The sequence below is a fragment of the Cervus canadensis genome, chromosome 7, assembly GCF_019320065.1.
Source record: "Cervus canadensis isolate Bull #8, Minnesota chromosome 7, ASM1932006v1, whole genome shotgun sequence".
Lineage (NCBI taxonomy): Eukaryota > Metazoa > Chordata > Mammalia > Artiodactyla > Cervidae > Cervus > Cervus canadensis.
The window spans coordinates 35,296,324-35,322,461 of record NC_057392.1 but is presented as its reverse complement, the minus strand read 5'-3'; the positions used below and the strand labels follow the sequence as shown (position 1 = coordinate 35,322,461).

Sequence of the window (26,138 nt, the reverse complement as noted above, 5' to 3'; positions counted from 1 at the left end):
AGAATATTTCCTGTTCCTTCAACTCAACTTGCACACCTCCGCACCCACCCCCGGCCCTCCTCATTGGGCCGCCCGAGGCCCGTTCACTCTTTGGTTTTCCCTCCACCTTCTCCCGCCCCCTAGATAGCGCAACGGCGTCGCGGGCTCCGACTGGCTACTACTGCGCCTCTCCGGGTTAGGATTGGTGAGCTCAGTGGTGGGGGCGGGACCGCGGTGCACCCAGGGTAGGCTGTTCACTAGCCGAGCGGCTGCCGCGGGAGGGGCGGGGAGGGCCGGGGAGGGGCGGGGGGAGGGGGGCTGGGAAAGTTGAGGCCGCGCTGCCGCCGGGTCTCCGGCCTTGAGGGCTCGGGCTCGCAGTGGCGGCGGTGGCCGCTAGAAGAGGCGGCGGGGGCGGGGGGAGAGGAGGGCCTGGGCCCGCGCTCCCCCAGCCCCAGAGAAGCAGGAGGCGGCCGCGGACGGAGAGATTGGCCCGGGCGGTCGGACACCCCTGCGGAACCCGCTTGGGATCATGACCCAGGCTGGGGTCGCCGCTGCCGCCGCCACCGCGGCCGAGACCACGCAGCCAGCGGGTGAGTGACTGAGGGAGGGGGCCGCTGACAGCCGGGGCGCGGGGCGGGGGCCGGGGCTGCGGGGGCGGCACCGGGGGGCGGCTCCGGGCTCTGCTCCACCCACCCCTTCCCAGCTCCCGGAGGCTAGGGCTGCGCAGAGTGTGTCTTCTTCCTGGGGACCCCTGCTTGCGGAACCTGGGGGCCGCGAGCACGGAAGGCGCGCGCACCCCTCTTCTGCTCGACCTCTCGGCGCCCCGCGCCCTCTGGTGCCAGGCCCGTGGGGGGCTCGCGCTGCGCCCCGGCCCGCAGATGCGCGCGGGGCGAGAAGGGCTCCACGCTGCCCCGGGTGCTTAAAGAACTGGGCATCCAGGTTCACACCGGATGTCCTTTGCCCGCCTCCTCCACCTTTTTCTGTCTCCTTCATTCCCTCTTCTTTCCTTACCTTCCGAATTTCCTTCAGACCCAGTGGTCCGACTCACGTGATTTGCTTTTTAACTCTCACTTCTATGTAGTAGAGTTAGGTTTGCAGGTCTTCTTTTTAGAAGCTTTTCTTTCCGTTCTGAATTGGAGCGGTTCTCCCAAACTCACGGCCCCCTTGCCCCCACCCCCCGCCTCCCTGTTACAATGGAGTGTGATCCTTCGGATTTATTAACTATAAACCTAAACATAAACCTATATGTATGATCCCAGCTATAGACTTTAAACTTACGTTCTCATGCAATTTTTACTGCTAGTAGTAGATACATTGACCTAACACCACGCAACACTAGACAATTGTAGTTAACTTAAGTTTGCATAAAAAAAGACAGTTGCTTACTTATTAACAAAGTACAGATTTCTTGAATAAACATTTCTGTGAGTAACATGGATTCTGAAGCATATTTGTACCTTTGCTTTTTCTTAAAAAAAAAAAACAAGCAAAAAAGCAAACCTGCTTTTTGAAGGATCAGCAGGCTGGCACACATCCTCATCACCTTGATGACTTTTTCCTCCTACAGGGCACATATATTTAATATAGTACACAGTAGCTATATGGGATACATTTATTGTTTCTCCTTTTTTGTGAAGTACTTTAAAAGTATTTGTTACAAAATAAGCAAAATACCTTGTAATCATTGCACTTTTGAAACCAAGAAAAGTACCTGGTCTCAGGAACGGTGTAAAGAAGAACTTACTCTCATATTTTGCTCTAATCTAAGCAGTATGAGTTTTTTAATACACAGGTATTACATTCTCTATATATTTAAAAGTTTTATAAAATCCAGACAAGCCTGCAGCCTAGAACATTCCTTAGTAAAAAGCACCCCATTGTAGTGATTTAAGAGCAGCATAGGATTGAAATAATTACTTAAGATTCTTATTTTTTTTAATGCTCTGCTGGTATGTGGAATCCTAGTTCCTCAACCCCAACCTGGGGTCAGACCCATGCCCCTTGCATTGGATGTGTGGAGTCAACCACTGGACCACCAGGGAAGTCCCTGGAATAATTATTTTCTAAGTTAGTTGTCTGTGGGACATCGTGGAAATAAAATTCTAAAGTTTCAGATTGTGCAGTCAGTGAAATAGTCAGGTAAGAGAAGTTGATGGGCTGTTTTCCTATTTTCAGAGTTTAGCATTGTCAACAGGGAAAAGAAGCTCTAAGAAAACAGACTGTTTAACTCAGGAGATAAGCTTCAACAGGCAGTCAGCGTGAAACTGTAGCTTATAAATAGGGACTGAATCAAACTTGGGTCTTTTTTTTTTTTAAGATTTATTTATTTATTTTATTTTTTAGCTGTGGTGGGTTGTCATTGCTCACAGCCTTCTCTAGTTGTGGCTAGTGGGGGGCTACTCTTTGCTGAGGTGCCTGGGCTTCTCACTACGGTGTCTTCTCTTGTTGCAGAGATTGGGCTCTAGGGTGCATGAACTTCCATAGCTGTGGTGCATTGGCTTAGTTCCTCCGAGGCATGTGGGGTCTTCCTGGACCAGAGATCAAACCTGTGTTCCCTGCATTGGCAGGTGGATTCTTAACAGACCCTGAACCACCAGGGAAGCTTCCATACTTGGGTCTTAACCATATCTGTCATGCCTTTCCTTTCTACCCTCTGACCCAGTGGTTCTCAGTCTGGACTGCATAGTAGAATCATTTTATGTGCTTTTACATTTTAATACCCAGGCTTCTTGTGTCAGAGATTCTCTTACTTTTGATATGGGGTAAACCTCAGCCATAGGTGTATTCTTTAAAGCTCCTCAGGTGTTTCCATTTAGCAATAAGGGTTGAGAACTACTATGTGTCTAAAAAATGTCCAATCTAATAAACTTGTGTTCTAGGCTCTTCTAAATCAGGCCTGCACTCGCATGTCCAGCTTTCCCCCCACTGCTTCCCAACATGAGCCTCCTCGTGGTCCCACACATCAGCAGTTCAGATCCTGGCTTCTATTAGTGATGGTGGTCTTTCTCAGCATATGGATGCCCCCCTGTGCTCCCTCTCCCAATGACCGTAGTTCTAACTCTACTTTAGTGAAGGTTTTCCTGGACAGCTCTAACTCTTTAGTGATTGGCTCCCTTTGAACTTTTCACCCACATATTAAGAGATTCCCTTTATGCTTATATCATCTGGTAGTTTTAACTTCTTTTGTGCTTGTGTTTCATTATTCTTAAACTTGATGGCAAGGAGTGTTTTATTGTTTGCTCTTCGACAACAGTTTGCTTTGAGTCAGATTGATTTGCTTTGAAACTTCCCCAACACTGCTTGCAGCTGTAGTTTCAGGTTTGATTCCATTCTGGATGTTTCCGTGTTGGTAGCTTTCTTATACCTTAACTCACATCAGAATTCATGTATGTCAGTTTCTTCCATGTCTTTTCCTTACTTCTTCAGTAAGTTGATTATTTTCTCTTCTGTGGTCCCAATAACAACTTGTCCTTATTTCTCTGTTAACACTAATCACATTGCCCCTGAGTATGTGTTTATCCACCTTCTCTATGAGCCTGCTACCCCTGGAGCATCCACACTGAGGGCTCCAGGAGGTACAATTCACACTCTATTCTTGCATACCATTGCAACATGGTGGAGATAGAACCCCACCAACATAGCAACTGTGTTGTCTTATCTTTGTACTTTGGGCACCTAACGTAGCACTAATTATTAGTAGGCATTCAAAAAATGTTTGTTAAATGAGTAAATGACTGTTGTGTTATATATTATGTGAAGATAACCATATAACCATATGCATCTTTAGCATAGGTTGATTTGGCATTAATTGATTTCACCATTAAATATTCTTTATGTACTATACTACTGTTATGGATTTGTTAAGGATTAGTGGAATTTAAGTAATTGTGGTTATGATGGATCCCTTAAACATGTAATCTTCCTTCCAATATGCATGGAGATATATACCTTGAGTCTTTTACTCTCAACTCTGGAAGTTGACTCTTGTTATCCATAAAATATTTGTGTAACGCTAAGAGAAAAGCTGTTAACTGTCCAATTAGATAATTTTTCTTTTTCTCATTAAGTTTTCCATATGGGTACAATTGCACTACTTCAGAAGGCCAGATCTTTTAATTAGATCAGTAGGAGATGATAAGTTGTTCCTATTAATGAGCTAATACTGTGTTTTTAATTCAGTTCATGAAGTATTTATTGGGTGTTTACCATGTGCCCAATACTCTTAGCTATTAAAGAGAATACAAAAGTAGTAAATGGTGTGGACTCAGCTCTTAAGAAGTTTTTAGACTTATTGGGAGGATTGGGGAACATCATATCAAATAAGGGACTGAACACAATATTCATTACCTAATTTAAAATAAGTACTCAAAATTGATGTTGCAGTGATGATGAATACCATGGAAAATTAAGAGAAAGACCAGATATTCTTTCAACAGACATTTATCGTCCCCATACTGAGTACTAATTATTGAGGATACAAATGTGGAAGCTTTGGTTTCTACCATTTAGAAGTTTATAATCTACTGGGGATACCCAATAAGAATATAGAGTGTATTTCCTCTTAAGACTTTGTGGAGTGACAGGTACAAAGGCATGGAAATGAGAGAGGGCTTTTCTTGATTAAGAAGCTGCAAGTAGATTGTTGTGGTGGAAAAGTGGTATGTTAAAGAGCATGGACTTCGGGGTCAGACACGTGTGGTTTGCAAACTTTTATTCCTGACAGATCTGAGCCCTCACAGACCTTGTCTGTGTAATGTGGCAGTAGTGTGGTAACTTCGCTGCTAGTGTTAGTAAAAAGAGGTACCCCCAGGTTCACTCAGTTCCCTGCTCCTTGTGACTTCCCTTTTGTCTGTTAGCTGGCTGCATGAGAGCCTCAGACAGTCTTCCCTCCAAATTAATGAAGCCATTATTGGGTCCCTTGGCAAAAACATTCTCCCCTTAGCTACTATAATTTCTTGAACAGCAGACATCCATAGTGAAGGGAACAGGGAGAAGAAATTTGTAGTGTAACCATGAGAGGTACCACTTCTACCTCTACTTCATTTGCAGGATAAATTTCTGTTTGGTTGTGAGCAACAGAAATTGCCTTTGGCTAACTTAAGCAGAAAAGGGGGATTTATGGATAGATACTGGGTAAGCGCACAGAAGTGGAAGGAAAGTCAAATAATGAAGCCTTGGGAAGACCAGAGAAAGCAGCTTCTGGGATCACATGGGTCTATGGGGCTAGCTCAACCTCAGCCAGTTTTCCTCCTTGTGCAGTCTTGTTGGTCAGCCCGATGCCCATCCCAGGGGTGAACCCACATTTTATAGTCATATCAGATCTCAGGAGTGAGACAGAGAAGCTCTCCAAAGGACAAGTGAGGTAGTATTGCCAGAAGGTCCCAAATAAGACATTTCTTACAGAGTTCATAGAATTTGGCCATGTGGAGGTCTTGATGTGTGAGCTTGATATAAACAGTTTTTGGAACAAAAGCCAGATAACAGGGAGTTGAAGAGTGATTAACAAGAGAGGAAGAAAGGACTCTGAGTATGAACTGCTTGTTCAAGGAGCCTGATGGTGAGGAGGGAGAAAAGAATAGGAATACCTAGAATCTGTGGCAAGGTCAGAAAGATAAAAAAATAATTTAAAAAACTTTTAAATGGGAAAGAATGAATGTATTTTAATGTAAAAGCACTAGTAAATTAGGAGAGATTAATATATGAAAAATAAGATATGTTTTTGTAACAAGATTGCTAAGAAGTGGACTGATAGAGTCCAGAATAAAGGTAGAAGGTTAAGTGTTAGCTGGAAATATTAAGGTTTTATAGAAGAAGACATATTTCACTGGGCTTTAAAGAGTTAATCGGATTTTGATAAGCAGAGTAAAATGGAGAGGTTATGCTGGTGGGAAAATAGTATAAACTTAGCAAAAAGTAAACTAACTGGTAAGGAGCATAGGGAGGACCCTATGTGAGGTGGGGAGGAGGGATGAGTTGATGGTGTGGTCAGCTGTATAACCCTGCTCCTCTGTGTGTTGTACTAGGAGATGTGGATAAGCAAGCCTCGCCAGAAAAGACGGTAGTGTGAAGTAGGGTCAGGAAAGGCAGGACCCAAGAGTTTGGATTTGAGTAGATGTGGGGAAATGGTACTGTAGACTCTGGAGCAGGAGAGGCACATGATGGGTTACAGTGCAATGGAAAGATAACACTGGAAAAATAGCAATGGAAAGAGACACTGGAGTATAAAACCACTGAAGGATAGGGAAAAGACTGGGAGCAAAAGACTATTAAGTCCCAGACCTGTGTAAAACGGAGACTACTCTAAGGTGGTGGTAACAAACATTAGGAGGTGAACATTGTGAAACAAATTGATAGGATTCAGTGAGAAGATCTGAAGGTCATTTTGGGGTTTAAAACCAGGTTAAAATTTTGGTGGTGTTGATAAAATGGAGGTTGGAAGTAGTTCTCTTAAGAGGCAATGCCATTTTGACATGTTGCAAACAGACTCTGGTTTATTGCTTCAAAATAAATTGTTCCGAAGAGTGCTTTGCCTAACCAAAGATTTGGAATAAGATCAGCTTTGAATGTTAGCTGTATTGTAAAAACATAGCAGCTTTTATACAGAAAGAAATTGAAACTTTGTAGGGAAAAAGCAAATAGTAAAAAACATTCATCCTTGGAAGTCAAAATGAGAAAAAGACATTATTCATGTTAGAGAAAGATGATGCATAATTGGAGAGAGGAAGACAGCGAGGGAGAGAGAATTTCAAGCAAAAGGAGAGATCAGCAACCTCATATCCTGCAGAGAGGAGAAGGCCTCTGGCTTGTTGAAAAATAGTCCCTTACCTCTAAGAAAGTAGTTTTGATTAGCAGGAGCAGTCAGAAGGCAAACCACCATGGAGTTTAGGAGAGATTGGCCAGTGAAAGAAAGCTGAGTAGTTTCATAGAAATAGGAGGAGAGAAACAGAATGATAAATAGAAAAAGCAGTAAATGCTTGTTTAATGTGAAGAAGCAAAAGAGAAATGGTTAAGGAGGGAATATAGTACTAAAGAGGAAAGAAGTATAGATGCTCTGGTAAGCTGAACGGACAGATGTATAGATCGAGGTCTGTTAGGATAAATGTAGGATCTAGTTAAGGAACTTGAACCAGATGACCTTTATCTTCCCAGTGAATCAGGGGGAAAATGGAAGAAAGACAATTAAGGTGTCTTGAGCTCTTGCTATGTACCAGATACTTCGCTTGATCCATTCCACATATTATCATGTAAACTCTTAATAGTTCTTTGAGGGATTCATGATAATCTGCCAGTTTTAAATTTGAGCGTGCTAAGACTTCAATGAATACTAATTTTTACATATTTAAATATTTATTTGGCTTCGCTGGATCATAGTTGTGGCATGTGGTATATTTAGTTGCGGCATACAAACTCTTAGTTGTGGCTTGTGGGATCCAGTTCCCTGACCAGAGATCGAACCTGGGCCCCCTACATTGGGAGCATGGAGTCTTACCCACTGGGCTACCAGGGAAGTCTTAAATTTTTCTCTCTCTTTTTTTTTTTTTGGCTGCACCACGAGGCACGTGGGATCTTAGTTACCCCACCAGGGATCCAACCTGTGCCCCTGCAGTGGAAGGACGAAGTCTTAACCACTGGACCAAGGAAGTCCCTTGAATACGTATTTTTAAAACCAAATAACTAGTAAATGTCAACTTTGAGATATGATCCTTGGTCTGATATCAAAAGGTAGTCTCTTTACCCTCTACCATTCATTCATTAAAGTGAGGTGAAGAGTATCGGGGCCTTGAGAGCATCTGTGTTACTGATTACAGTGGCTGCGTCTCAGAAGAATTGGAAGGGCTTTAAAAAGTCCCTTTATCAGCTTACTCCTTGATTATCCACTATATTAGTCAGGGTTCTCCAGAGGAACAATAGGATATATGTCACAAGATGAGTCTGGAGCATCTTATAGTGCCAAAAGATAGGGAAGTACTACAAAGCAGGAGAGGGGGAAGGGGAAGGGCATGTAAAAAGAACACTGGAGTGCCCAATGGCCAAAGCTTGAACAATTTGACCAACAAAATAACTATAATATTAAATTTTAACCCAAAGAATAAAATAAGTATCCTGAGTTCATAATGATACAAGTAAAGGACTGAATAAATAATTGAGAGAGAGGAGACAAATCTCCTTCATAGAAGAATTCTGGAAAATATGTATTTAGATACGTCTTCTCTGAGAGAGAGATTTATTCCCCTCTCTTTGAGTGTGGACTCAACTTAGTAGTATTCACTTTCAAAGGATAGAGAATATAAAGGGAAATACAGTGGCATTACTGTAACTACTTGAATAGTGTTAACAAGAAATTTGAGGAGGACAATTAGTGGGGATGACTACTACTTTTACAACTTAATTTCTTCAGAATGATTTGAATAGTCTAATGTAAGGATGTTTTATATTGTATAATGAAAAAAAAATCTAGTTAAGTAACACCAAGAATAAGAAAATGGGAGAATAAAAACACATCCTTACTAGTGTTGAAAAGCTGGGAAAGGTGTCATCTAAGGATCAGAAATGTTGAGGACTTTATGAAAAATGAAAAGCACATAGGAGCAGTTTGATGATAAAATCATACAGCATTGAGAAGTCTGCAAACCAGTATAGACTTGAAGGGGAAAAGCTAGAAAAGTGAGTTTTCCAACACAATTCTGGAAAACTCTGAAGCTCAGAGACTGAAAAGTTGAGGTTGGTTGTCTTAGCCCATGTTGGTTGCTTCAACATACCATAGACTTGATGACTTACAAACAACAGAAACTTACTTCTCACAGTGCTGGAGGCTGGGAGTCCAGATCAGGGTGCCAACATGGTTGGATTCTGGCGAGGGCCTTTTTCCGGGTTGCAGACTGCCTTCTTCTTGCTGCAGCCTCACAAGGTGGAAGGGGCAAGCGAGTTCTCTGGGCCTTCTTTCATAAGGGCACCAATCTCATTCATGAGGGCTCTGCCCTCATGACTTAATCATCTTCTAAAGGTCGCACCTCTTAATGACATCACCTTAGGGATTAGGAGGTCAACATATGAATTGGGGTTGGGGGATGCAAATATTCAGATGATAATAGCGGTCAAAAGGTAATTAATTTAGATTTTGGAACTGTATTAGGACTAATTAGAATAGCTAATAACAATGTTTACTCCTGGACTAACCCGCTAGAACTTATTTATGTAAATTAGGGGTGTATCTCTATTGGGCTTGAGGGCCAGAGAGAGAATCAGGGTTATGTCTCAGAGGACTTCTAATTGCCACTGTGAGTGTGGGGCTCCTTTCTTCACAAGTCACCCACCTAGCTGCTCCCCTCCATCTCTGCATGACACTGTTGACAGGCAGAACTCTTATTATCAGCATACATGTTCATGATGCAGAGAAGAGTGATATTCACACATATTAAAGCAGTGATTCTAAGAGGTGGATGACCATTAAAATCACCTAGGTCATTTTTTAATTTAAAGGTGTTTTCTACAGTGCATCCAGAGATGAGAACCACTTTGCTGGGGAAACCAACTTTAGCAATCAGTTCAGTTAACTGAGACTCACTAAATATTTAAGGAAAATCAAGAGGGTGAAAGAGGAACACCAAACTGAACAAATAGAGGAATCAATTTTGGGGGAAACGAACGTAATAAATGATATTTGTTGTTTTAAAATGTCCTCAAAGATTTTAGGGAATACAGTTTCCATAAAATAGCAATGGGGCATAAGAACAATAAAGTTTCTGAAAGTTGAAAACATTTTCTGTGATAAAAAATTTAATAGCACGTTGAATAGCAGCATGGTTGTAATAGATTGACTGAATTAATGAACTGGAAGATCAGACCCAGGGAGTCCTTCTGAAATATGGTACAAAAGAACAAAGAAGAAAATTTTATTTATTTATTTATTAAAAAAATTTTTTTTAATTATTATTATTATTTTTTTCCCAGTGGGTTTTGTCATACATTGATATGAATCAGCCATGGATTTACATGTATTCCCAATCCCGATCCCCCCTCCCACCTCCCTCTCCACCCGATTCCTCTGGGTCTTCCCAGTGTACCAGGCCTGAGCACTTGTCTCATGCATCCCACCTGGGCTGGTGATCTGTTTCACCATAGATAGTATACATGCTGTTCTTTTGAAATATCCCACCCTCACATTCTCCCACAGAGTTCAAAAGTCTGTTCTGTATTTCTGTGTCTCTTTTTCTGTTTTGCATATAGGGTTAACAAAGAAGAAAATTTTAAGTTGTTAGACATGAAATACATATCTAGAAGGAGAACTAACACCTTATGCTAAAATTCTGCACAGTTTCAGTAAGTCTTTGTCAGAGGGGAGATGGTGGACGTTTGGTGGGTAAGAATTAGAGTGTGTTACAACTTCTGTGTTGATAGAAGAGACTATAGATACTGTTTTTTAATATGAAGGAAATATATTTAAACTCAGTACTGTTATGTCTTAAGTTATTGATATGTGATTCCTCTGCTGTTGGCTTTATTCTCTCAGCTTTGCTTTTTGTGTATTACTTTCATCCTCAGACTGGCTTCCCTCTTTTGGAAGATGTCTGCAAGTGCAGTATTTGGAATCACATCCTTTTTCTTTACAGTGGAAGGAGTGAGAGTATAACTACCTGCTTCATCAAACAAAAGTCCTGAGCTTTGCTTTGACTGGATCAGTTGGAGACCATTAGAGTCAGAAAAAAAATATTTGCCAAGACAAGTCAAGGCCTACTACTGAAGTGCAATGACTGGGTTGGGGAAGGGTGCATACTTAATTGAAAATTGAGGAAGTTCATGAAATGAAGAGGAGAAAATGTATGTTTCTTAAAATTGTTAAGGGTATTTATGAATAGAATATATATATAAGGAAAGATGATATTGAGGAAAATAAAGAAAAACAAAAAATCAGCCAAGGAAAAGTGAAAAGATAGTGGAGGAGGGAAGAGAAAAAAGCAAAATATTGTAGCAATGCAATACATTCTCTCTTTTTTTTAAAGGCTCTTAAATTGTATAGAAACAAATCTTCGGATTTGTGTTATTTCAGACAAATATAAACGAAATAATGCAGAAAAGTTAAAATAATATAAACACATACACACTCCAGGCAAATGTTGAATGGAAGAAAATGCATAATAGTTTGTTATCAGACAAAGTTTAATTCCACACAACAAACATTTAATTGGAAAATAATTGATAAAACTTTGTATACCTAAGGAGCTAAAAGTGCGTACTTTTCTCAAATACTCATCTAACACGTAACAAAAATATGTAACAGGACTACACAGGAAATCTCAAATTCTGAAAATTAAAAATTAGTTATTGCCAATCGTAGTGCAAGGAAACAGACACACACACACACTCTTAACAAAAGGGGAACCAAAAAAGAAGAAAAATAACTACTTGGAAAGCTTTTTACTTTAACTCGGTTTGAAGAGGGTATGAAAGTTGAAATTATAAGGAAGGAAAATTCTAGATAATAAAAACAAGCAAATTCTGGAAAAATAAATATAAATGATTCATAACATGTGAAATGATATTCAGCCTCACTAGTCCTCAAGGAGATGCAGGTTAAGCAATAATGATATTTTTTGTTGCTTTGGACTTAAAAACTTAAAAGATATTGATTGTAGCCTTTTTTTGGTCAGCATTGTTTTTAATAGCAAACCAAGTGAAACAAAATCCAGAAATAAAAAAGGAAGAGGGATAAAGAGTATTAATCAATGGGTAACAGCTAAATAAATGATGGCTCATCCATGCTACACAATGCTATGCAGGTATTAAAAAGAGTAAGTTAAATTAAAAAGATGTCCATAGTGTATTTCTACACTAAAATAAAGCATATTTCAGAGTGACATAGAACATGATTAAATTTTTATTAAAAATTTTTTGTGCATGTGATAAGATATATATGTAAATGTACACCTGTAGAAAGATCAAGAAAATTGATGTCAAATTGATTACCAGTTGGGAGAGGGTAGAATGAATAGGTTGTACTGGGGACTTTAAATTTTCTTCCTTGAAGAAAGGGAAGTGGTTAAGGGTAATTTTTTTTGTCTAAGATCCCCTGGAGGAGGGCATGGCAACCCACTCCAGTATTCTTGCCTGGAGAATCCTCATGGACGGAGAAGCCTAGTGGTCTGCAGTCCATAGGTTTGCAAAGAGTTGGACACGACTGAAGTGAATTAGCATTAGCATAGCAAAGAGTCAGACCTGACTGAGTGACTAACACCTGACTTGGATAGCATTTTAAAAAATTATTTAAAAATTTAACTGAAACTATATAAACTATTTAGGAATTAGTAACTTGAAAATACTACATATCAAAATTTACAGGCTATGGGCAAAGTTGTACCTTGAGGAGATATTATAGTCTTAAATGCATTTGTTAGAAAGATAAAATTAATTCACAATGCATATATGTGGCAAAAATTAAAATTGCATATGAAGATATCCCATGTACTCTGCTACCTATTTCCCCTGTGCAGTCCTTCCAGAGAAATTCTGTGCATCATTTACTAGCTGTGCATCATTTACATGTTCTTCTCTCTATCCCAAAGGATACATATATACAAGTTTATTTGTAAAATACATATATACATTAATTAATTTGCTAGGGCTGCCATAACAAAATACATAGACTGAAGGGCTTAAATAAAAAAAATTAATTTTCTTAAAGTTCCTGAGGCTCAAAGTCCAGGATCAAGGTATCAGCAGGTTTACCTTTTTCTGAAGCCTCTTCTTGGCTTGGAGACGGATGCTTTCCTGCTGTGTCCTCATGTGGTCATCTCTGTGTCTCTGTGGTCTGTGTTCTAATTTCCTTGTCTTGTGAGGACACCAGTCATCTTGGATGAGGGTCTACCCTAACAACCCCATTTTAACTTAACTACCTCTTTCAAGGTCCTGTTTTCAAATACAGTCACATTCTGAAGTATTGGCCATTAGGACTTCAACATGTGCATCTGGGGGAGATATGATACAGCACATACAAATACATAAATTTATATATTTGACTTTCAGTACATATAACTGCGTTGTATGGGTGAAACTATTAGGTTGAACCACCTGAAACTGCAGTTTCTAGAGGCAGAAAGTATGAAATATGGGCAATTTCAGGTGATTCTACATGATCCTGTGACATATTTAATCAGTCTCCTTTTGATGAGCCTTTCCTTGTCTTTTGCTACTTGAGTATCCTTGAATAAATATCTGCTGGCACATACATGAATATACTTGCAGGTAAATTTCTAGGAGTTGTTGCATTAAAGAGTTATGTGTTTCTGTGAACCAGATGTGAGTCCATATTATGTCAGGAGGGAGCTGGTCTGGGCACTGAGCCACAGGCCTTCCTGACAGGACAAGGGCACCTCAGTGAAAGAAATGGGAGCTGTAAGGACAGAGAAAGAAGTTGCAGGGGTGAGGATAGTGCAAGAGATTGTGTGGTGGGAGGCATTACTTACAATAAAGGAACTGTACTGATGTATTCCCAGTGGATTGTTTTGTAACTAGAAATGACTAGATGATTTTTATTATGTAGTTGTGACAGGAAAGTCATGGCATCTGCCCTAATTTTTTATCCAAGGAGTAGGATCACCCACCAGAGGAGATTTGAACTGGGACTGGGAGGTATTTTATACTGCTTGCATTTTATGTGTCCTTCTCATTTAGTTTAACAGTTACTAATATGTGCATCAGTATTTGCTTGGAGATGGGTCACAGAGAGTCGGACATGACTGAGTGACTTTCACTCACATAGGAAAGATATTTGTAATCGATATTACCAGATTGTTAAAAGTATAAGGGCATTGGTACTTTATATACATACATCTGTGCTATTTAAAATTTTACAAAGAGCAAGAATTATTTTTTGTAACAATTTAAAAAAAAACCCTGAAAGCCTGAAGTTCTCTGAATTTAATTATGATACAGTTTCTGAGCCAGAAGTTTTTGTAGTTTGTATGGTCAAGAGTAAGGAAAAGGTCTAAAAAATGCCAAACTGTTTGCAGCAGGTATTCCTGAAGAGTGCAATTGTAGAGCTAAGTAACTTTTTCATTTAACTTTACATATTTCTAGACTCTCCAAAAATAATTTTTAAAATAATACTGTATTGAATATTTGGAAACTGCTGAGAGTAGATGTTAAAAGTTCTCATCACAGGAAAAAAATTTTGTGATTGTGTGTGGTGATGAATGTTAATTAGACTTGTAGTAAACATCTTGTAATACAGACAAATATCAAATCATTATGTTGTATACCTGAAATTAAAGTAATGTTATATGTCAATTATATCTCAATAAAAAATTATTTTTTTATACAAACAGGTTACAAGTGTAGCTTAAAAATAAAAAATAGAAACTATGCTGAGCAAATTACTATACCCTTGGCTTATTTCTTTTTCTTGAAGTATTGCTTCACTCAACTGCACAGTGAAAGCAGGACTTCATTATTTCATATTCTTATATATGTCATAGTATCTCAAGGTTGGCATTTATGGAATCTCCATGACTGATGGCACACAGCATGATGTTGAGGAGGAAGGAGCCAACAAACATTGTTAAAGGATGTAATATTTCTTTAATGGCAAAGGAAATTAGAACTTCTGATAACAGTTACACAAAGCAGAAGACAACACAGCACAATTATAAACAGCTCCTCAAGTTCCCACCGAGATGGAAAGCAGCTGCTGCAAACACATGCATAGAAGAAGGATTCTTTTGCACATGAAAAGCACCTCTGTGCTATTTTTGTACTACTAATACAGATTTAAAGACTTAATGAGTTTAACCAGGTAGACCATGTAGGAATTTCTTAACCTAAAATGCTAGACATGATAAATACAAATAATAGCTCATCTAGCAAAATACGGAGGGCAAAGATGCCTCAGAGCATGAGTAAGATGATAGAGTACGTATATCCAAGATATTAAACATAAATGCTGTAACCACAGTTTTAAACAACATGGAAAAATGCCCACCTTAAGGGAAAAACATCAGAACTTTGCCCATGGCCTAACATTTTATGGCCGTGACCCAAACCAGGATTTATGCTTGTGTTGTGATTCCATGGATCATATTCAGTAGTGTTTGTCATTTTGATTGGAGAGGACTATGGATTTATTAGAGATCTCATATAAAGAAATGGAACATATTTTAAAACTGCATATCTATGTACCCACTCGTTAAAACATTTTAAGTAATTGTAAAATGTTTAGGAATGTATTTGATGGTAGCAGAACAGAAGTAAACACAGAGATTGAAAAGATTTTTCTCAACTCATGGACAAATAATGTTCATGCAGTGTGCCATAAAATATTTTCAATTAAGACACTTTAATTCCAGTTTGAAATTTTTGTGGTAAGAATTAGGTTTTTCTGTTCATCATATCTAAAGACACAATTTAAACTAACTTTTACCACTAATTTGCTTCTCGGTGGGAAAAAAACACAACTTGCCACTGAACAGTTAAACTGAGTTTTCTCTTAAATGCTGGTACTTGTTTTTGGTGGTTTCACATTTTTCCCATATTAGGGAAACTGGGGGTGACTGGTAACTAAATAAAATTTGATGTTACCTGCTGAACGAAAACAGATGTACAAACTGATGAAAAGGATGAATGGTAGAAAATTTCAGATTACCCAAAGAGACTTCTATTAACAGTTTCTTTTTAAAAAAAAAATTAAGATCTTGATTGAGATATAACTGACATACCATGAAGTTTACCATTTAAAATGTAATTTAGTGGTTTTTAGAACATTTTATCATCCCCCAAAATCTGACCCCTTCTCTCCCTCCCACTCACCATTAGCAGTCATTCCTCATCCTCTTTAGCCTCTGGCAACCACGAATATACTTTCTTTCTCTATGGATTTGCCTGTTATGGACATTTCCTATAAATGGAACATATGAAGGTCACAATATGTGACCTTTTGTGTCAGACTTCTTTCACTTAATATAATGTTTATAATATAAAGGATCACCCATGTTGAAGCATGTATCAGTACTTCATGCCCTTTAATTGTCAAATAATACTCCACTGTGTGGTTATATCATGTTTTATTTATTTGTCATTTGGACATTTCTCTTGTTCCAACACTTTAGCTTTTAAGAATATCACTACTACAAACATGTACACGTTTTTGTGTGAACATGTGTTTTCAGTTCTCTTCGGTATATATCTAGGTGGAATTGCTGGGTTATAGGCAGCTCTGTGTTAACTGAGGAACTGCCATACTGTTTTCCAAAGTGACTACACCATTTTACATTCATACCAGCAAAATATGAGATAACTGCACACTTCTGAATATATGCATTTTTTCTAGCTTTATTGAAGTATGATTGACAAATAAAAGTCATATGTATTTAAGGTGTATACCAAACACCAGCCAAATAAATTCCAACCACCAGCCAAATAAATTAAATAAAAAAATAAATGGGCTCCCCTCATAGCTCAGTTGGTAAAGAATCTGCCTGCAATGCAGGAGACCTGGGTTCGATTCCTAGGTCGGGAAGATCCCCTGGAGAAGGAAATGGCAATCCACTTCAGTATTCTTGCTTGCTAAATCCCGTGGACAGAGGAGCCTGGCGGGCTACAGTCCATGGGTTTGCAAGAGTTGGACACCACTTAGTGACTAAACCACCACCACCAAGGTGTATAACATAACGCTTTCGTATTTGTATACATTATGAAACAACTATCACAATCAAGCTAATTAGCACATCTATCGCCTCACATAGTTACTTTTTGTGGTGAGAACAGTTAAGATTTTCTCTATTAACAAATTTCAAGTATACAGTACTTTATATTAACTACAGTCACTGTGCTGTACAGTAGGTCTTCAGAACTTTTCATCTTATAACTTAATGTCTGTACCTTTTCACCATTTACCCCTACTCCCTAGCCCCTGGTAACAAGAGCTTTACCCTCTCTTATTATGAGTTTGACTTTTTTAGTTTCCACTTATAAGTGAGATCAGTATCAGTAATCTCAGAAATATCAATAATCTCACATATGCAGATGACGCCACCCTTATGGCAGAAAGCAAAGAAGAACTAAAGAGCCTCTTGATGAAAGTGAAAGAGGAGAGGGAAGATGTTAGCTTAAAGCTCAGCATTCAGAAAACAAAGATCATGGCATCTGGTCCCATCACTTCATGGCAAATAGATGGAGAAACAGTGGAAACAGTGGCAGATTTTATTTTTTGGGGGCTCCAAAATTACTGCAGATGGTGACTGCAGCCATGAAATTAAGATGCTTACTCCTTGGAAGAAAAGTTACGACCAACCTAAACAGCGTATTAAAAAACAGAGATGTTACTTTGCCAACAAAGGTTTGTCTAGTCAAGGCTATGGTTTTTCCAGTGGTCATGTATGGATATGAGAGTTGGACTATAAAGAAAGCTGAGTGCCAAAGAATTAATGCTTTTGAACAGTGGTGTTGGAGAAGACTCTTGAGACTGCCTTGGACTGGAAGGAGATCCAGCCAATCCATCCTGAAGGAAGTCAGTCCTGAATATTCATTGGAAGGATGAATATCCTGATGCTAAAGCTGAAACTCCAATACTTTGGCCACCTGATGTGAAGAGCTGACTCATTGGAAAAGACCCTGATGCTGGGAAAGATGGAAGGCAGGAGGAGAAGGGGATGACAGAGGATGAGATGGTTGGATGGTATCACTGATGGACATGAGTTTGAGTGGACTCTGGGAGTTGGTGATGGATAGGGAGGCCTGGCGTGCTGCAGTCCATGGGGTCTCAAAGAGTTGGACACGACTGAGCAACTGAACTGAACTGATAACTGAGATCAACTGTGTTTGCCTGTGTCTAGCTTATTTCATTTAGCATGTTGGCGTTCAGACTGATGCATGTTGTTACAAGTATCAGGATTTCCTTTTTTTTTTTAAGGCTGAATAATGTGTGTGGGGGGAGGGGGCTTTCCATATATGTGTGTGTGTCGGGCTTTCCAGGTGGCACAGTGGTAAAGACCCTACCTGCCAATGTAGGAGATGCAAATGACAAGATTTAGACCCCTGTGTTGGGAAGATGACAAGATTTAGAACCCTGGGTTGAGGAGATTCCCTGGAATAGGTAATAGCAACCAACCCACTCCAGTATTCTTGCCTGGAAAATTCCATGGACAGAGGAGCCTGGTGGGCTGTAGTCTGTGGTGTTGCAGAGTCAGACACAACCGAGCATGAGCATATATATATCACATATAATGTATGAAATAATACATTCATATAGTACAGTATTTTCTTCACCCATTCACCTGTCAATGGGCATGTAGGTTGTTTCCTTATCTTTGCTACTGTGAATGATGTTGCAGTAAATTAGAGTACAGATATTTCTTCGAGATGGTGACTTACTTCCTTTGGATATACATCGAGAAGTGTGATTGCCAGAACATATGGTAGTTCTGTTTTCCATAATGGCTGTACCAATTTATGTTTTCACCAGTGGTGTCCAAGGATTCCCTTTTCTTCACATCCTTGCCAGACTTTATCTTTTAACTTTTGATAACAGCCATTCTAACAGGTGTGAAGTAAGATATCTTTGTGGTTTTGATTTGCGTGAACCTGATGATTAATGATGTTGAGCATCTTTTCATATACTTGTTGGTCATCTATATGTCTTCTTTGGAATATATATTCTTCCTTGAATGTAAATATATTTTTAAAAGAAACTTCAGGGGATTAAGTGGCAGTGACCTTGAAAGAGCCTTTTTGAGATACTGGTAATGTTCTATATATTGATCTAAGTGGTGGTTATATGGTTGTATCCTTGTATAAAAATACATGAGGGGTTTCCTGGTGGTCTAGTGCTTAGAATTCTGGGCTTTTGCTGCTGTGGCCTGGATTCAGTCCCTGGTTGGGGAACTGAGATCCTGCAAGCCACGCAGCACAGTCAAAAAAAAAAAAAAGAGAGAGAGAGAGAGAAATAATAGGTGGTTAGAGTGAACTTGGGAGAAGGCAATGGCACACCACTCCAGTACTCTTGCCTGAAAAATCCCATGGCCGGAGGAGCCTGGTAGGCTGCAGTCCATGGGGTCACTAAGGGTCAGACACGACTGAGCAACTTCACTTTCACTTTTCACTTTGCTGCATTGGAGAAGGAAATGGCAACCCACTCCAGTGTTCTTGCCTGGAGAATCCCAGGGACGGGGGAGCCTGGTGGGCTGCTGTCTATGGGGTCTCATAGAGTTGAACACGACTGAAGTGACTTAGCAGCAGCAGCAAAGTGAACTTAAATTAGTGACTTATTGTATGTAAGTTATATATCAATAAAGAAAAAAATCCTAACTGCATTGTCCTTTTTTCCATTTTACTGTAGACTAGGGGATTTCATTTTACTTCAGATCAGGGCTAGGCTAGTTTCCGTAGAACCACTGATCTTAAGATACAATCTGAGCACATTCATTAGGCGTAAAATATTCCTTTACAGTCTGGTCCAGGTTCCCTTTCTGCCCCCCACAGTAGAATTTCAGATAAAACATTATAAAGCTCTGTGGTGAAAAAAATAAATGAGAACACTGGTTGCCTCCTGGGAGTAGGGGAAGAGATTGACAGGAGGGTCATGAGAGAACTTTCTCTCATGATAATAATGCTCTGTGCCTAGATAGGGGTTGTGTCACACAGGTATATGCATTTGTCAAAACTCACTGATTGTTATACTAAAATTTGTGCATTTTACTAATATGTAAGCTTTACTTCACGGGGAAAAAAGTTACCTCATGGGGAAAAAAGATGATTTGGGGACTTCCCTGGATGCCCAGTGGTTAGAACTTTGCCTTCCAGTGCAAGGAGTGCAGGTTTGATTCCTAATCAGTGTGTTAAGATCCCACAAGTGTCACAGTCAAAAAATCAGAATATAAACAGCAGAAGCAGTGTTGTAACAAATTCAATAAAGACTTTACAAATGGCCCACATTAAAAAAAGAAAAAAGATGTGATTTTTTTTTTCTCTTTTCATCATTTTTTTTAATTTTTTTGTTTTTGAAACTCCAAGGGATTTTATTTTATTTATTTTATTTTTTTAGTGGTTTTTGCCATACATTGACATGAATCAGCCAAAGATGTGATTTTGATGCAGGGGATCTGAAGGCCACACTTTGAGAACCACTGAGTTTGACTAATTTCAGAAATAACTTTCTTACCATGAAAAATAATATAGATTACTACTGTAACATTTTGACAGTTTTCTTTAAAAATTCATGATACTTCAAATATTTTAAAGGGTATATTTGTATTTGGTTATATAAATATTAAAAATTCTGTTTTCTTATTAGTAGGGTAATAAGTGGACAAGGATTCATGACAATATTATGTAGTTCTTTGTTCCAGTAAATGTTCTTTTTCAGTGTCAGGCATACAATTTTAATATCAGGAGATACTGGACATGGAGATAATTTTGCATTGATAAGGTTCATTGAATTGGCTAAAATGTGCTTTGAGATGGATATTTATAGTGACATTTGGTAAACTGGGTGATTTTGATTTGAGGTTGTATTCCTCTTTCAGTAAACTGCTGGCTTTTACCCCACTGCAATATATTGATTGTCTCTACTTATGTGATAGGACCCTATTGTCATTGCTTTAAGATCCTAGATGTTTAAAAAAAAACACACTTTTACTTCATGTATCTTAATTGTAATGTGAATCTGAAAAGTTTAATTAAAGAAGACAACTGGAGGGGAACAACTGGAATAGTGATATTAATCACCAAATGCTGACTCATGTGAGTATGAGGCAAATCTGACCTTACTGGTTTATAGGTAAAATTATCTGGTCAACTCTCATACCACATCCCAAACAATCTCTCCTACAGTAAAGTATTGATCAGGTCCCTGAATTTCACACAAGCCTGTGCTTTCAAGTTGTCCGGATAAGAACCACCTGGGGGCACTCATTAAATTTCAGGCTCCTACCTTGGAGGTTGGAATTCCTTCTTTTGAGACAGATTTAGTGCATCTGGGATGAGCTGAGAATCTATATTTTTAAACTGTTATCTTTGGATTAATAGGAATGTTTAGGAAATACTGCCCTAAAAAAGAGTTTCTTTTGTACAAAAAATAAAAAAAGAAGAAGAAAAAAAGAAAAATCACAAAGAGACCTTTTTGGAAATACAGATTCCTGGGCCCTCCTTCAGTTCAGTGCAGTCGCTCAGTTGTGTCCGACTTTTTGCAGCCGCATGGACTGCAGCACGCCAGGCCTCCTTGTTCATTGTCAGCTCCCGGAATTTACTTAAACTCATGTCCATTGAGTCGGTGATGTCATCCAGCCATCTCATCCTCTGTTGTCCTCTTCTCCTGCCTTTAATCTTTCCCAGCATCAGGGTCTTTTCAGATGAGTCAGTTCTTTGCCTCAGGTGGCCAAAGTATTGGAGTTTCAGCTTCAGCATCAGTCCTTCCAATGAATATTCAGAACTGATTTCCTTTAGGATGTACTGGTTGGCTCTCCGTGCAGGCCAAAGGACTCTCAAGAGTCTTCTCCAACACCATGGTTCAAAAGCGCCAGTTCTGTGGCCCTCCTTAGCACTTTTCATTTGTCTGGGATGAAGCCCCCACCTTTTGGGGGGGGGCATGCTGCAGGGTTTGTGGGATCTTAGTTTCTTGAGCAGGGATTGAACCCAGGCCCACGACAAGGAAAGTCCTACCTGCTGGACAACCAGGGAATTCTCCCCATGTTGACATGTTTAAAGAGCACATACAATGTGCAGATATGAGAGCTGTCTTCCTGGTGCCTTTAGTGGAAGGTCCTTGAGTAAGTCTTCAGTCACTCTCACAAGAGAGAATGGGGAAGTAGGAGATTGAAGGAAAGATAATTTTAGAATTGAGGACGATTAGTGTAAAAGCTAGGCAGAAGGCAAGTGACAGTGAGCCATCATAAGAAAAGAGAGACTCACCTCCTGGAGACTGTCCAATGCCTGCTGTGCTACCATTTTTGTGGGGGTGGAGCATGCATAACCCACTGGGAAGTGACTTTTGAAAGCAATTAGGTTTGTTAACTTTTAAGAGGTGCGGAGAATTCAGGATCACCCTGTAGGCCACGGAATATCTGCCTGCCTGCCTTAGGTTGCTAGTCCTCGTTTTATTTCATGCTGCTAATGGAAACCTATAAACATTCACTGATTTTTCTCTTGTGTAGTAAGAAGAAAACATAACTTATAGACCATCTTCTGGCAGAAGATGATAGATTTGGATCAGAAACGGGAGGCGTTGGAAGCCAGGAATCAAAAGTGAAGAGATTCTGCAAGCCCTTGGGTGAGAAAGGTGACAGGGATTGATTTATTTACTCACGTGTCCCGCATTATGTAATGTGAACTTGCTTTCAGGCTGATCTGGACTTCATAAATGTTAGGGAGAAAGTGGAATAAATAAGCTGCCAGAAATAGATCTAGAGCACATGTTTCTCCTCAGGCTGATTCAGTCAGTACTTTTCTGTCAGCACCTTGTCTGCATCTACTTTTACTTCTTTCCCAGGACTCTTCTCCCTCCTTTCCTGAGCTAAAGCCTTAACCTGAAATACATCATCAATATCCATGGCTGTTGTTGTTGTTCAGTCCCTAAGTCATGTCTGACTTTTTGTGACCCTGTGGACTGCAGCAAGCCAGGCTTCCCTGTCCTTCACTGTATCCTGGAGTTTGCTCAAACTCATGTCCATTGACTCCGTGACGCTATCTGAACATCTCATCCTCCATTGTCCCCTTCTCCTCTTGCCCTCAACCTTTCCCAGCATCAGGGCCTTTTCCAGTGAGTCAGCTTTTCACATCAAGTGGCCAGAGTATTGGAGCTTCAGCATCAGTCCTTTCAGTGAACATTCAGGGTTGATTTCCTTTAGGCTTGACTGGTTTGATCCCCTTCCTGTCCAAGGGACTCTCAAGAGTCTTTTCCAGAACACAATTTGAAAGCATCAATTATTTGACTTTCAGCCTTCTTTATGGTCCAACTCTCACATCTGTACATGACTACTGGAAAAACCATAGCTTTGACTAAACAGACCTTTCTTGGCAAAGTGATATCCCTGCTTTTAAATACACTGTCTAGGTTTGTCATAGCTTTTCTTCCAAGGAGCAAGCATCTTTTAATTCCAAGGCTGCATTCACCATCTGCAGTGATTTTGGAGCCCAAGAAAATTAAATCTGCCACTGTTTGCACATATATTTGCCATGAAATGATGGGACTGGATGCCATGATCTTAGTTTTCTGAATATTGAGTTGTAAGCCAGCTTTTTCACTCTCCTCTATTACCCCCATCAAGAGGTTCTTGAGGTCCTCTTTGCTTTCTGCCATTAGAGTCATATCATCTGCATATCTGAGGTTATTGATATTTCTGATATTTCTACCAGCAGTCTTAATTCTAGTTTGTGATTCATTAGCCTGGCTTTTTGCTTGATGTAGTCTGCATAGAAGTTAAATAAGCAGGGTGACAATATACAGCCTTGTCATACTGCTTTCCCAGTTTGAACCAGTTGTTCCATATAAGGTTCTAACTGTTGTTTCTTGGTTCATATATAACTTACTCAGGAGACAGGTAAAGTGGTCTGGCATTCCCATCTCTTTAAGAATTTTCTACAGTTTGTTGTGATCCACACAGTGAAGGGCTTTTGCATAGTCAGTGAAGCAGAAGTAGATGTTTTTCTGGAATTCTCTTGCTTTCTCTATGATTCATCTGATGTTAGCAATTTGATCTCTGGTTCCTCTGCCTTTTCTAAATTCAGCTTGTACATCTGGAAGTTCTTGGTTCACGCACTGCTGAAGCCTAACTTGAAGTATTTTGAGCATTGCCTTGCTAGCATGTGAAATGAGCTCAGTTGTACAGTAGTTTGAACATTGTTTGGCATTGCCCTTTTTTGGGATTGGAATGAAAGCTGAACCTTTTCCAGTTCTGTGGCCATTGCTGAGTTTTCCAAATTTGCTGGCATATTGAGTGCAATACTTTAACAGCATCATCTTTTAGGATTTGAAATAGCTCAGCTGGAATTCTATCACCTCCACTAGCTTCATTCACAGTAATGCTTCCTAAGGCCCACTTGACTTCACACTCCAGGATGTCTGGCTCTAGGTGAGTGACCACATCACTGTGGTTATCCAGGTCATTTATATCCATGACTGACATTGATTAAATCCTCACTACAACTGGGCACCGTGCTGTTGTCCTTTCCTTGCTGTATTTCATCTTTTCTTTCCTGAAACAACCCAGTGATCTAGATACTGTGATTATTATCCATTTTCTAGATGAAATGTCTGAGTTTCCAAGAGGTTGCACAACTTTCCCAGGACCTCACAACTAGGAAATGGCAGAACCAGATTTTAAACTCACACTGACTCCAATTCCTTACTTTCTGCCTTCAGAGAGAAAATGGGAAACTGCACTTGCAACCTCTTGCAGTATATCAGAACAGGTAGCCCAACCTGACAGGCCTCTTTTGAAAAATTGCCAGCCCCTGGGATTTAAAGGCATTAAAGTTATTGCAAAATTCTTGAAAACCAGAAAAGAGAGAAATCACCTATAATATTTCTGGGCTTATATAACTGTGATTAATATCATAATATATTTGCTTTCAGGCTTTTTGAGTGTATTTCCATATAATATATGTATTCTTTAGTATCATGGTATTTTAAGTATTAATAGAATTTTCATACTCAAACTCAGATTTTAATGATTCTCAAGTGATAAATGTTTAAAACTTCTAGTAGTTTGAAATGAAAGAAGCCCAGCAAATGAGTAAATGCATGAATACTTGCTTCCATATGGGGGATAGCATATATTTGTTTACTTGTCACATTTGGTTTTTCTGCATTTAGAGAGAATGACCATTGTTTTCAATTTTGTATCATGAGCAAAGAACATATTCTCCCAACTCAAGTATGTTTTACCTGTCCAGATCTTGCTCAAATCTATACCCCCTTTAGGCTTTTCTTGATTTCCAAATCTGTAATGATCTTTCTCTTCTCCAGTGTTCTCAAGCACTTCCTGGCTGTATCTCACATTTGACATTCACCATGTTATCCAGCTGTGGGTTACAATATTTTTTGTCCTATTTTCTTATGCTTTTTTTCCTGTCCACAATACCTAATCCAGTGCTTTTTCATGATGTCATTTTTATTTTATTAGCATCTTGGTATTCAAACCAAATTGCTATTAATCAGTTTCTCCCAGATACTAGAATGCCTTTAGACTTTCTGACATGTTTTTTCATGCCTTGTAGGTTCCTATCACTGTAACCATGCCAGAAATGACAGAGAAAGAGACTCCTACAAAAAAGCAGCACAGGTATGAAGCCACAGTCCAAAAATAATACAGTTTTGGCAGATAGGCAGAATTGGTCCCCACTTTTTGAAATAGGTGGTCCTTTAGGGAACTTTAATTTGGAAGTGTAGAAAACCATTACTCTTCAAAAATAGCTGTGGATAAATATAAATCGATATATGGAAAGGGGTTTATAGTTAAAATTTACCTGTCCTTTGAATTCTGCTAGCAGTATAAGTGGTAAAATGACTATCAGTAGTTAAACAGTATAATACCTAAATATATGCTAAATTTTTAGTTTCTTCTGATATTTTTACTTGCATTCAATACTAGTCTTTGTGGTGGACGCAAAGTTCACTTAGACTGAAGTCAGTTTGAATAGACATTTTGTGACATTACGAACCATTACTGCCAGTATGCACATCAATATAACATTAGTTCTGGTTCCTTGTATAATACCTCCTTCAGAATTTCCGTCATTTTGGGCAATATTTTTGCTTAGAATTGCATGACCAATGGTTCCATTATTAAATATTACAATCATTGTTAGAGATTAGATAGCTATTAGAGAATGCTTATGTATTGAATAATGGTATATATGGGAAAATTGGTGATTTTAGTAGATCAGCTTTTGAGAAAATGTAAGAATTTGGATAACCTAATGTACATAAATGCAAAAGATGTCTCAGATGGCAGTTGTTAATGTATGAGTGCCGGTGCCTGCCACACTTCCCTCCCTGGGATTACAAGGTTCCTCTTTACTGTTTGTCTTCTGTACACAGTCACCCCCACCCTTAGCCAGTGCCAGAGCAAACACTGGAAATCAGCTACAGTTGACCCTTGAACATAGTGGTAGTTAGGGTATAGCCAGACCTCTTATTCATGGTTCTTCCATATCCACGGTTCCATATCCATGGA

General features: G+C 39.4%; 1 protein-coding gene across 1 annotated transcript in view; it reads left to right on the top strand.

Annotated features, from left to right (window-relative positions):
• The first annotated feature begins 271 nt into the window (after positions 1–271).
• The window catches only part of USF3 (upstream transcription factor family member 3), a 45,462-nt gene continuing 19,595 nt past the window's right edge, over positions 272–26,138 (top strand). Inside the window, 2 exon segments of the mRNA XM_043474868.1 lie at positions 272–569; positions 25,180–25,244. Coding sequence (XP_043330803.1) covers positions 25,198–25,244 — 47 coding nt within the window. The 5' untranslated portion in view covers positions 272–569; positions 25,180–25,197.